Here is a 13,372-nt window from a genome sequence, read left to right on the forward strand (position 1 = left end):
AATCAGAAAAATTCAGTTTTGTTCTCAAAGGAAGAAACAAAATAAATCAATTTGCTTGCTTTCTCTTTCTTGGCTAGGTTTCATATGTCAAAGCTATTGACATTTGGATGGCAGTGTGCCTCCTTTTTGTGTTTTCAGCACTTCTGGAGTACGCAGCTGTAAATTTTGTATCAAGGCAACACAAAGAACTTCTGAGATTTCGGCGAAAGAGAAAGAATAAGGTAAGTGATTAAATGTTGGATTTGGTGGAATCCAATTTTCACTGGAAAGTGAATTTGTTGTATTCAATAGAGATGCAAAGAGAAGAAATTTGGGACTGGGGATGAAATGATATGATATTCCTTTCATTTTGTCTAACTGAAACTTGAAGTGTCAAAAATAGCTTCAGGGAGAAAAGAATGACACCTAGCTACACTCTAAACAGCATATCTGGTGACGTGAGACCTTTATCAACTTCTTTCTAACGTACTTCCTGGAACACACTGTTTTTTTCCTCAATGAAATATTTCTACCTTGTAATGTTACAGTGTTGCTAAGGGCTCTACTTGAATTAAGTCATCAAATGCAATTATTAAAGTTATTCCTTTTTCTGAGCTAATTACTTTAATGGTTTCCATCAAATATTGCTTATTTATTAATGCCATGTTGATAAGTTCACGCAAAACTATGTGGTCTCTTTTTTATGCGTATTTTCTTGTTCTTAAGACATTTCTTTGGAAACCCTTTGGGAAATACAATAAAGTGCTTTTGTTGCCTTGCTATCATCTGATAAAAGATGAAAGCAGGAGAAAATTTATTTAGAACATTATTAGGAGATCACAGGAGGTTGTAGAAGTAGCCTCCTAATTGGATTTGGATGCCCTGAATGGGTTTCCTCCCTTCATTCAGACCTGTGATGCCCTCTCCCTTTACATGCCTGCTTTTGACCAACCCTTTCCTTTTCCACAGAGGAGAGTTCCTATTGACAGAAAATCTCTGAGCTTATTTCTTCTGATATGAATGTGCCAACTGACATTTTAAAAAGCAAATGGTCTTCAAAGCAATAGAGAGTAATGTTGAAGTTATGTATAATTGTGGCCAGGATCTAATACACTGGAATATTAGAGTCAAAATATGAGTCTAATGATAATAGTCTGGTTCATATAATGTACATTTTTAAATATTTTTAAAGGTTTTAATTTTTTAAGGATTCTTTATGGTTTCTGAATAATTGACTGCAATTTATAAATTTATTAAACTTTTTTGAAGCACCAAGCTTTGATCTCTGTTTGAGTCTACTTAGCATTAAACATATTCTATAACAGTAACTTATTCAATTATTTCTAGTTACCCCTCAAAAATCATCACTACACAGATAAATACCCAATTAACTATAGCATGAAAAGAACAGCAGCATTGGGAGACCAAGTATTACACTGAACAGAAAACAATGCTAGGGCTTACATTTGGTTAAATTTTTATGAAAACAAAATCATATCATTTGCATACTGAAATGTATCGTGATGGGGAAATTAACTTTTCTTTATCTTCCTCCACCTCACCCTAGTGTACTGGTCTCTACATTTCCTCATTTCCCCTCATTCTCCTTTTATGTCTCTTTCCTCCCCTCCTCTCTCCCTGTCTCCCGCTTACTTGCTCTCCTTTTCTCTCATGATACCTGGCACTGGCTGACAGGGGACAAATGCTATGTCACAGTGGGCGAAGCCCTGGTCTTTCTTTCCTATTAGTAATTGATAAAGACAATTTTCCCCTCTAGTGTCATTAACCAGAAGTAAAGCAATACTCATTTTCCCTATCACTATCATTTGCTTTTTCATTTTCCATTTCTTTACCTTCTTTCTTCTCTTAACCAATTTAGAATGTATCAACCACGTGCTGCAAATACTAGAAATGAGAAGTATTATGCATATGGTGTCCAAATAGGCAAAGTCTGAGAGCTCAAACATCTTCTACATTCACCACCCATCCAACAGTCACAGTACCCAGTGGGAAAACTGAGACACTCAACTGCAGGTCCTCCTTTTCAAAAAATTATTCTTACCAACATGTCTGTTTACTCAGTTTTACCACAGGAGGAAGTAAGATAAAAAATATGTGATGCCCCTTACTCTTTAGTTCATAGAAAGATGGAAAGATTAATTTTTCCAGTGATTGATACTTTGGGAAAATAAAGAAATGCAAAAATTGTCATATATTATTATTTTCTAATAACAACTTGACATACTCAGGGGGCAAATGCAACTAAGTGTGATTAAGACTTAATGCAGAGAAAAACTAGGTTTTTTTTAAAGTTCTATTCGTATTTTGGGGTAGCTACCTTGCATTTGTGAAAATCTATTAATTGATACATATGTATGTTCAAATGGTATATGTGATTAAAAACAATTGTATAATTATATTTAATCATATATGACTTGATTCTCTGGTTTCTCAATCCCTCTTGGTCCACTTCCCACAGACAGAAGCTTTTGCATTGGAGAAGTTTTACCGTTTCTCAGACATGGTAAATTGACTTTCTTAACTCTAAATAGAGGAATGTGGTCATCAGTAAAAAGCAGACAGCATATTCTGTACCACTGAGGCAGTGTCTGGTGGGGGAACATAGCCCCTTTCATATTTGAAGCTGAGCAAACACCAACCCCTTCAACTAAGAAGGGTATTCTGTATTCTCTTTTTCTAAGAACTTCACTTGCGTCTTCCCTCATTGCATAAAAAGATATCTAAATATTGCCCTTCATTTTATCAAGAGAGCTATTTGATTAGTCAAAATGATTTTTAAATGTATATTAAAGAGAAATATATATATCTTGCAACAATCTTCACAGAAGAAGCAATCATATAGAATAGAAACATTAGATTCAAAATAAGAGGGAAATTTATTTACACGAATTCTAAAAGCAGCTGCACAGGAGACCTCAAAATAAGGCAAAAGCAAATGCTTGTACAATCTGTGTATCTTCAGAACCCATCTTAATGTTAAAATATGTTGAGATTATTTATAGCAAATGAACAATTTTGTTTTGATAGCAGCATCCTTTGAAATTTTCGAATAAAAAGATATCCCAAGGACATATGTCCAACTACAACAGCTAAATATTTAGAAAGGTAATCTAGAATAGAAAGTCCATAGGTGGTTTGACTTGTGGGCCCGTTATATATAGTATGCAATAATTAAATATAAATCTACTGAAGCCAAGAATTTAGCCTGGGAAATCAAATACAAATAGTCCTCTTTACTAAACTAAAATAGCTGGGGTAAGGAGTGTGTTTAAAAGTAGCTACCCAGATGATTCTACTGTACACTGCAGTTAAGGATCCCTGCAAGAGACATAATACTAAATGAATATTGCAGTAATCTCAACTTCATAGCAGATTACATAGACCCAGTATTATTTTAAAGTTTGCTTTAAAATAAGTTTTGCTACTAAAATCACATGTTATTTCCCAGCATCCCACTTCCCCCTTTGTTTTTCATCTCAGGAAAATAATTTCAAATGATCTATTTTACTTTTTTGTATTTTATTATTTTAACTGTAAATTTTTAATTACAGGGAATTTGCATAATCTGATGTAGTATTGCAATATATATTCATATATATACATATATGTATAAGACTATATAGTAGGGATTATCTATATAATCTCTCTTTGGAAGACCAACGTATTATAATTATATCTCCAGTAACCAAACAGTTAATGTTTGTGGAAACTATAGAACGAAAGTTATATATTCAATTAAATATTGCCTTACAAAGAACTCTGATGAAAAATCAGGCTTACCTCACAGACAATGAATTCTTATTTTTATTAAAAAAAAACCAATGTGGTAATACAAATATATTCACTAGAAAGTATACGCATCCCATTTATTTTTTAAATATATAAGCATTGGGCAAATTCAGGGGTGCTTACTTTGACTTTTTGAAAACTATTTCCCTCAACTAACAATGCTCTGGGCCGACCAAACTCATCATTTTTTTTCAACTACGTATTTGGCTTAGAAACAGTCTGAGCAATCTAAATCTTTAAATAAACGTAATCAAAATGAGTCCAAATGTTGATCCTATGCCCTTCATTATCATGAGTACTAGATTACATGAATTTTCTTCAGTGCTCTGATTTGGCAGAATAGGCAATGTGCATAAAATAGTCTGATCACAGAAAGTTTGTCACCACAGGGAACCTTCCACTGATGCAAATATTATTCCTAGGGAAGTTTTAACTTGGTTTGGCATTGCCTTAGGCATTGTATACAATCTTTTGTACTTTTCTTTTTCCTCTCTTAAGGTACCAGAGAATCCTATGCCTATTGCGAAAGAATCCAAGTTTGCTCTTATCTCCCTATTTCCCCACCCCACACTGCCATGGCCTGCTGTGTGCTGATTACCCACCCCACCATGTCCCGGATGCGCTCTCCAGTGCTGTGTATATGTGGGTGTGTGCATGACATGAATGTATTTTGGTTAGAAGTTGCTATTCTCATGTATGATATCACTACTTTAGTCCTGGGGGCTTATAAAGACACACCAAGATGTCTCTGAACATGTTGTGTGTTGAGCAGTATGGATGAAATGGGATTGCTTTAATGCATTTCATGTAGCTTCTTCCACAACGCAACATGATGATACAATGGTTTGCTGAGAAAAAACACATTCCCACAATATTCTAGTGCCTCTGTTTTCCTACTTATCATTTATTATTATTTATATATGCAAATGAAATAGCAAGAGACCATTAGTTCTAGATTTAAGAAATCATGACCGAGTTTATGTTTTGTTAGGCACAATGGTTAGTTTTTTTTTTAATACAGATATCATTGACTGCATTTTGACTATCTGTATGCAAACTTGTAATTATTTTATTTACTTGTATATTTATATGCTGTCTTACTTTAAAAATAATTCAAGATAACTTCTAAGGATAACAAATAATTGATTTTTCTGCCCTGTGAATTTTGTCAGCTCTATATAGTCTTAGAACAAATACAAATATACATGTATACTATTTTGGTTGAAGAGACTGAGGTTCCATGGTTGAAAACGATATGGCATCTATCTACACTAAATTACATCATAATCTTTCCATGCCAGGTCAGTTTTGCTATATTCTAGAGTTAAGATATTCTTAAAATAGATGAACTATTTTCTACAAATTTCTTTCGTACATATCTGAGGAAAAGTAGTTTCCCAATAATTTATATTCAAACAAAATCTATTTCAATGACTCTGATATCAGGGGTTAAAATTCTACCTTCTCAAGCAAAACAAAAATTATAAGATTTTAATTATTTCCTGCAAACAAATACTCAGAGTTTATGTTAAACACAACTATTTCTTAGAGCTATGTGCTCTCTGAAAATCTGGTCAGGACAATAATATCCAAAAGTAATATAATATGGAAACTAAATTCACATGAATTATGGTGACTTCCATCTCAAAGTTAACTAAAATAGAAATGCCACTTTTTTACATATACGCTGTCTGTTGTAACATCTTATATCACTCTGCAGTTATGAGTTGGCACTAAAAGAATCTAACATATGCTAGAAATAGATATATAGATTTTTAAATAAATCATTCCATTGATTTCTCATCTGTCTCCTAAAATACTTGTATTATATTTTAATAACATTTCATCCAAAACATCTTTTTAAACTTACATTTTACCATTTATTAATCTCCAAACCATTTCTGAATCTAAATTCAATATGTCAAGCACAAACTTGGCTAATTAATAGCTAATTCAGATGCCATCTATAATAAAACAAGGTTTTCCTGGAGTTAGATTTCAAAGAATTTTACATTAACAATTGACTTGCAACTATAAAATATTTTATAACCTCATCTATAATTGCATTCTTTTAAACCATCCATTTTTAAGTGATATAGAAATGTGTACAGATGTATGAAAATGATTATTTTATTTTAGACTGATATTTTAGAAAAACAATTTTTAATTCATTCACATCTGTTATCTCAGATTTTTCTAAAGGCTAATGATTTTTCCCAAGAAAATAAATCATTGCTATGTTTATTTGCAATTTTTAAATATCTACACACATTGAAATCATATAAATGGAAATTAATAATAATTCAATTTTCCTTCCTCTGTTACTTTCTCATTTGACAATAAAGTTACAGAGAATTATTTACAAAAAGACCTTTGGAATAATCTATTTAACACTTTAATTGTATAAAGAATGCCCCAAAGCTACCTACTAAGGGAGAAATATTAGGAAGAAAATAATGTATTAAATACTATATCTTACAGCAATTCACATAATCAACACTCACACTGTCATAAATGCTTAATACTTTGTTCATACTCAATGGCAATCTTCATACCTTCACCATTCTCACATCCAAAAAGTTTTTGTTATTATTTTTTTTTTGTCATTTTTGAGGACCAAGAATAGGATAGGAAATTATTTCTTATCTCATATGCATGTTACTATGTATTTCTAGTTACAGTATACATTTTATATAAATCAGTCTTTGGTATAATTCTCTAAATAGAAGGAAAGGTACTTACAAAGTTTCACAATATAGTATTGATGCATAATTACTGAACTGTTTTTCTCTGTTCCAAATTTGGTGGAAAAAGGTCTTCTTGTAAAACGAATTGTATAGTAACCAAATGGCTTTTTCCATTCTTCATGGCCTACCCTTCTAACTTGCTTGAAGCATAGTAATTTATTTATGGATAAAGTAAACTATTTCTTTAATTTTATGTTCTTAATTAGCCATCTTTTTTAGACCATGTTTTAGTTCATTCTATTAAATCTTTATTATTACCTATATTTTGAGTCGTAAAGTGTGTTAATTTTATAACTATTAAATATTGGCTAACACATAGTGTTTCTAAATCAAAAATGTTTGGGCTTTGTTTTTTTAACTCCTTGCTTTTTTGGCAGGTAGTCCATTAGAATTTAAGCTGAAGCTATTTCCTGAAAATTGAAATATCTTAAAGACATATTTGAGTGCTAATTAGAATAAAGAACATCACTGCACATCTAAGCATAAATATACACAGGATAATTTTATAACTGGGTTATTCAAAGCATAGTAATAAAATATTTAATGCATCTTCTAATTTAGTAATCTAATAATGATAACCTTACAGAAAAGCTTCATCTATGCTAAAAATTATTATTTAGGTGCAGCTTTTCAAAAAAATGCAAAGAAGCCAGTCATTAAAGAAAAAAAAAAAAGATCACTTGACATTTTTAATGTCCAGGGACCTTTGGTCTCTCTCATTCCCTGTCTTACTGGGAGTTCAGACTAAGCCCCGTTCAAGAGTCTGGTCATTGCGTCCCCACAGAACTGAGAGCCTATTTCTGAAAGAGCCCTGATATGACTCTGCGTTCCTTATGTCATGGACACACTTCAAATTATTTGTGTTTCAATCAACACAGTTACAACATTAAAGACTCCCTGATTGCAGAACTTAGATTTGCAAATATTCTAACAATCATATGGCAAAACCCATCTATTGTAACAGTAAGACAATGAGGCCTTGAGGGGTGAAGCGATCTTTTTAGTTTTATGCTGTTGGTTAACCTTGCAGTGTAACAGTGCACAAATGCAAGCCCACGTGGGGAACAGGCAACAGGGTAAGTCTACTTTACATAGTGTTTTAGTGCTAGTTTGGTTACTGTGAGTTTAAAACATCTCATAGTAAAATGATTCAAGTTGTTACTAGAATTTTTCTTTCATATTGTGCTTTATGTGATTTCTATAATTATTACAATCAAAATAATAATACAATAATAACAATTTGAGTGCCTTGTCAGGTATTTTATGCATTTTCTCTTACCCTAAAAAAACCCTCCTAGAATAGATAGTATAACAATATTTTCCTAGAATAAGAAACCAAGAATCGGAGAGTTAAATATCTAAATTAAGGTTATCCAAACTTTGCGGGCCCTCAGCATCCCCCATTCCAAGTTCTATTTGAGCTACAGCTCTGTGGGTGAATGGGATATGCCATGTTCCTTCCTATGTTGTGCTCTTGGGCCATTTTATATACTGGCCATGTTAAAATGTGTTCATTTTTCTAATGAGATCTATTTGAGGGGCCCAAATTGATATAAAAATCCCTCATTCCAAGCTCTTAATAGTATTTTCAGTTGTGGCTTTTGTTAAAATGTAAACAAAGCCCAAGATGAAACAGCTGTGAATTTCTGCCAAAACCCACTGAATCCTCCAGGAGCCATGGGCAAGGAACCTAAGCATTCCTCCATCTGTCAGCTATGTGTTAGCACTTGTCCTTGGGAGATTCAACCCCAAAGCAATTTTAAAGGAGGTTTTCTCTTGTTAATACTCATGACAAGGCCTTGCCATCTAAATGGCTTCAGTGGCCGACACAGGAATATGTCACAGTTCTGCCCACTGCACCATGGCCTGAGCACCACCATGGCTACATGCATGACCAATCCAAGGCACTTGTCTTAGTACTCTAGTCCCTCCTGAGCCAGCAACTTGACAAGCATTATATAACCCGATTTAATTCTCCCCTGGAATTTCTATAAGGAACTGCATCTCCCACCGTGGGATATTCTTAACTGTGCATTTAACAAAGGCCCATTTGCCTACCCATAAGGCAAGGAAAGGCCACCGGCTAGATCCCAGGAGGTTTTTCATCTCCAGATGTTGCTCTGAGGTCAAGAACCAATTCTTTCGATCCTGCCACATATACTGTTCTCAAGTCAGCTCAATATACAGACTTACCTTTGCTTTTTTCAACTAATGTTATTCATACCACTGAATGAACAGTGCCAGGTATGGTTAAGGTCCTGATCTTCCATACAGCACTTTCCACTCGTGAATTAGATGGCCTGTTTTGCCTCAGTGGGAAGAGAGATTTGAGTTCAGACCACTCTGGAGATTCCATGATTGGTCCCTGCCAGATGGCTTCCTTTACATGGATGTGACACACCCCACTGAGTCATTCCCCTTGAGTTGTTCCTGAATATACCATTTTCATTTCATCAGGGAACTTAGATTGGAATGTCTTTTTGACATCATCCATGATATGGTCTCAGGCCTAACTATGCCCTTCAGATTCTTTCAGTCTTAGGAGCTATTTCTATCAGAACTCAAGAGAATGCCGGTAGCTGTTATTCAAATAGATGACACCTGCTGTCAGCATCAGAGAATTGTCTAGTCTAGAATCCTAGCAGCCACCTTAGAGTGCCACTACTGAGCTTTTTCCAGAAACTCCAGTCTAGGTGTGTTTTAGTAGCAGATACCTTCACAATTGGAGAATTTTAAGGTCCCATGGGGCAGCTTGGGTTGCTGTGTGCCTCAGGTCTCTGACAGTTTGCCTTTGTTTCCCTTTGAAATTCAGTTTTGTCTTCTAGTCACTTTATACAGTGGGGGCAAGATAAATCCAAAATGTACCCACTAGATTTCAACAGTGCGATAAGCTGTTTTTCTCATAGTGGTGTCCAGAAGAGATAGCAGTTTGTCTTTTAACGTTTGTGAATTGTATATAGTGTCTTCTGACCAGGTTATTCCCAGAAAGTGGACTGATAGGGCTGGGCCTTGAATCTTATCTGGATTAATTAGCCACCTTTTACTTAGTCACAAGTACTGTACACTACAGTTTCCAAATCTCCCTGACTTTCTCCTTGGAAAGGAGAAACTATCATTTATCATTAAACAATGTACTTTTGACAGTGATCTGGACCGAACTGTTTCTTTTCAGGTTGTGGCAATATGCTGGAGAATTCAGGTTCCCTTGGGGAGGACAGTAAGATTGTAATTGTACCGCCCCACACAAAGGCATATCGTGTTTGACTTTTTTAAATATTGGGACTAAAAAGAAAGCATCAGTTAACTATATCAAATCATAGCAGCTTCCTTTGTTCTGCTGAAACTCTGAACAGTCTTCACCACGTCCAGCATGACAGAGGCTGTTGGGGGACTTCGTTAGTGAACACAGACAGCAGCAGTCAGCCCACAGCATCCACCACGTTTTATCGTGGGCCAGACAGGCTATTCTAGGGAGAATGAATGAGAACTAGCTCCGCTGCCTCCACCATTCCCTTAATTGGAGATGACAGTTCCATTATCTTCCTGGAATCCTGCACTGTTTAATATTCACTACGTAGAAAGATTTAGGGAATTCTACGGGCTCCCATTTTATCTAATTAACACTGGGCTAAGGAATGACTAGCCCAAGGTTAGGCTCAAGCCAGAAACGGCAAGATTCTTCATTTGTGTGCCACGTCCTTTCCAATAACACGCTTAGCCAAAGGCAATGCCACCTCCTGGATATATTTTACTCTTTTTTCCTAGCTATAGCTTTTAGTATGGCCATGATACCTTTGCCTCCTTTCCCGCTCCAGCACCTTCTCTTTTGCTCTTGATTGCCTTCTTATTCCTCAGCGGTGCTCTGGTATCAGGTCATCCCCAAAAGCTGTGTTCGCTACCCCTGGCCATTGAACTTTAGCCACAGCCTTAGAGTCCGGCTCAGAATTGGGCAAGGAGATCCTGGCCTTCAAGTCAGTCTTTTTCCGTTTCATCTGCCTTAACTGACGGAGTAAATTTAGCAACCCAGCAACCCGTGTCAGCGCCTTTTGTTTCCATTCCCCACTGGTACCATGGGACTTAACTTCTGAGATGAAAGGAACAGATCTAACAGAGTTCTTTAGGGGAGGCAGGTGGAGAAACTGGAACAGATTTCCGTCCTCCCAGCAGGCAATAAAGTGCCAGGAAATCATTCAGGAATCCTGTCCATTTTCCCTGTGTTCTTTTTGTGTCTCAACAGCCACCTAAAGAGAGTTAATAGATTTACCTCTGGCCATGATCTGTCTTCTGAATAGCCCAGGTTTTCTTGCCATCAATGAAACCCAGCATACAGCTGCAAGAGTAAATAAATGTACCTGTGAGTCTGTATACCCTCCTGCCTTCCCAAAATGAGGGACACATGCCTGAGGGACTCCTCTAACCAGTGTCTACCAGAGTGTAGGGCAGAGGATATGGTTTGGGTAGGCCCATTTCACACTGTCTTATCGGCAGCCCAGGTTTGCTACTACACTTCACTAATCTCCTCTTCTACAGAGGAGTTCTACTTCACAGCAGTGAGAGATCCCATCAGTTTCGCCTCTCAGCTAGATTCACACAACTCCAGGCTTCACCTGTTCCAAAGGGCCATTGATATTATTATCCCTGCCAGTAAGTCCTGAATTCCTTGCAACACTGCAGCAAGCTGGGGGTTAGCATTCACAACAAACATTACTTTTCATGCTGCAGTGTCCAAAAATATATTATTAGCTCCTAGGTCAATTGACCTAAATATCTGGGAAAGCATGGACTGCCCAGATACTTGCCAGCAAGTATCACTTCTCGGCAAAATGACCCAGCTGCCTTATATTAATACTATAATTGCTTTGTTTAATTTGGTAGCTACTAGCCACACGTGGGTTATTTAGCACTAGAAATGTAGAGTCTGAATTGAGATGTGCTACAAATATAAATACATACCAGATTTCAAGGCCTTAGTATGAAATAAAGAATGTAAAATATCTCCTCAATTTTTACTAAAAATAAATGTTAAAATATTTTGAACATATTGAGTTAAATTTTTTAAAATTTAAGTTCACCTGTTTCTTTTTACTTGTTAAATATAGTTAATGTAAAATTTAAAATTACATATATGACTTCCCTTTGTGGCTCACATTATATTTTTATGGAATGGGGCTGCACCATAGTCACTTGTTTCCAGTGTCACTTGCCTGCAGTTGCAGAAGATGGACATCAATACTAAGTGTAACGTCCTTCCAAGTCCCAACCGGGCTTTTGTTTCCATCTCCAGCAGAGGTCATGAAGCTGCTTGCTCTACTTGCTGTTTCTCTTTCCCCCAGGTGGTTTCAGTTTCATGCAGACTGTTAATTAATAAGAAATAAGGAATTCATTGTTTTCATTGTACCTTGAGCCACTTTCCCTTCAGTTTTATTTCACTGATCATCCATTTGCCAATTCAATAGGGGATAAATCTGTGCCATCCATATTCCAATAGTAAGATTCAAGCCCAGTTATTTTCTGCAGAACTTTTGCTACCTGATACCCAGTTCGGATCAACATCAGATTCTTTTCAGAACTCCCTCTCAGAACTTCTGGGCATACTGAGTCTGAACGGCTCTGAAAGCCTGGTCAACTTTCACCACCGCTGAGAATTGACATCCATATTGTCATTCAGACTCTCCAGACACCAATAGGCTTAAACCTAATATTATCTTTACTCAGCTTTATAGGGGGAGGTAAGGCAGGAAACTCACCAGGCCTAAAGCATCTTCACTGCACAGAAACTCAGCCGTTTCTCAAGAGCATAGCTTCTTTTGCCCCCTCACCCACACAGGACAGGTAGGTACAACTGCCATGGACAAAAGTCAAGGTGTGTATGATCGCCTTGACACATAGTTGTCACAGCCTTTGTTTCGAACCAAACTTGTATACCATCTAGTCAGGCGGGCCAAAGGTCTTCAGGCCAATGCACAGCTCCCCCAGTGCAGGTGCAGCCCTCAACTTTAATAAGGTTAACTCCGATTCCCCACGTACCGTAACTCTTATTGTTTCTAAGGAAATGATGCTATAGGAATCAGCGGTCATTCCCAGCAGTCCTGTAACAGCCCAGGCTGATGTTACCCTTTACTTACAGTCAGTTATGTGGAAAGACACAATTTAGAAAAAAATCAGTTGTTTGCTGTGTTAATTTTAAGTGGATTATCTCTGTTTTGAGATGAGCAGCTGGGGTCTCTAAAGGTTTTAAAGGAAGTTCTCCAGAACAGATGGTTTGAAAGGTAGTCAATGAATTCCGCTTTACTAAACACATCAGCTAGAATCCTGAAATCTTAGCATTTTGGTAATGAATTTCCCAAATGCTTCAACTAATATGTCAACACCTCATTGTAAATGCTCATTAAGAAGCTATCTTTTGTCCTATTCTCTGATAGATATTTTAAACACATGGGTTGATACAGTTTAAGAACCTATTTTATACTTTAACTTTCAGCTGATTTGCACACAAAATAGTACAAATTACCCAGTGACCTGTGTTTTCCTTCCGGCATGCAAGCAAACACCAGCATGATTTGCTATATTATAAGGATGCTATTTTAGCACTTACATAGGAATAGTTTAATCCCTAGTATATTTATTTTTTTCCAAGATACAGAAAATATAAAGCAAACAATAAATTTGCCTTTCAATTTCTGTGGAAGCCAAAAAATGGTAGCCTAAATGAACATGCTTATTAAAAAGTACTAGAAGATAATTAACTTACAATTTTTGTAAGATTACAACAGTAATCACAGGTAATTTGGATTGTCAGCTTTTATTTCAAATGTGTGTCCTCAAAATTCAATTGC

At 36.0% G+C, this 13,372-nt stretch overlaps 1 protein-coding gene across 1 annotated transcript in view; it reads left to right on the forward strand.

The window, feature by feature from the left end:
- Nucleotides 1–13,372, forward strand: part of GLRA3 (glycine receptor, alpha 3) — a 187,217-nt gene that overhangs the window by 167,114 nt on the left and 6,731 nt on the right. Inside the window, exons 7-8 of the mRNA XM_012651641.1 lie at nucleotides 78–221; nucleotides 2,459–2,503. Of these exons, the coding sequence (XP_012507095.1) occupies nucleotides 78–221; nucleotides 2,459–2,503 (189 nt within the window). The remainder of the gene's footprint in view (nucleotides 1–77; nucleotides 222–2,458; nucleotides 2,504–13,372) is intronic.

This window comes from Propithecus coquereli, unplaced genomic scaffold, assembly GCF_000956105.1.
Source record: "Propithecus coquereli isolate 6110/MARCELLA unplaced genomic scaffold, Pcoq_1.0 Scaffold36, whole genome shotgun sequence".
In the NCBI taxonomy this organism is placed as follows: domain Eukaryota; kingdom Metazoa; phylum Chordata; class Mammalia; order Primates; family Indriidae; genus Propithecus; species Propithecus coquereli.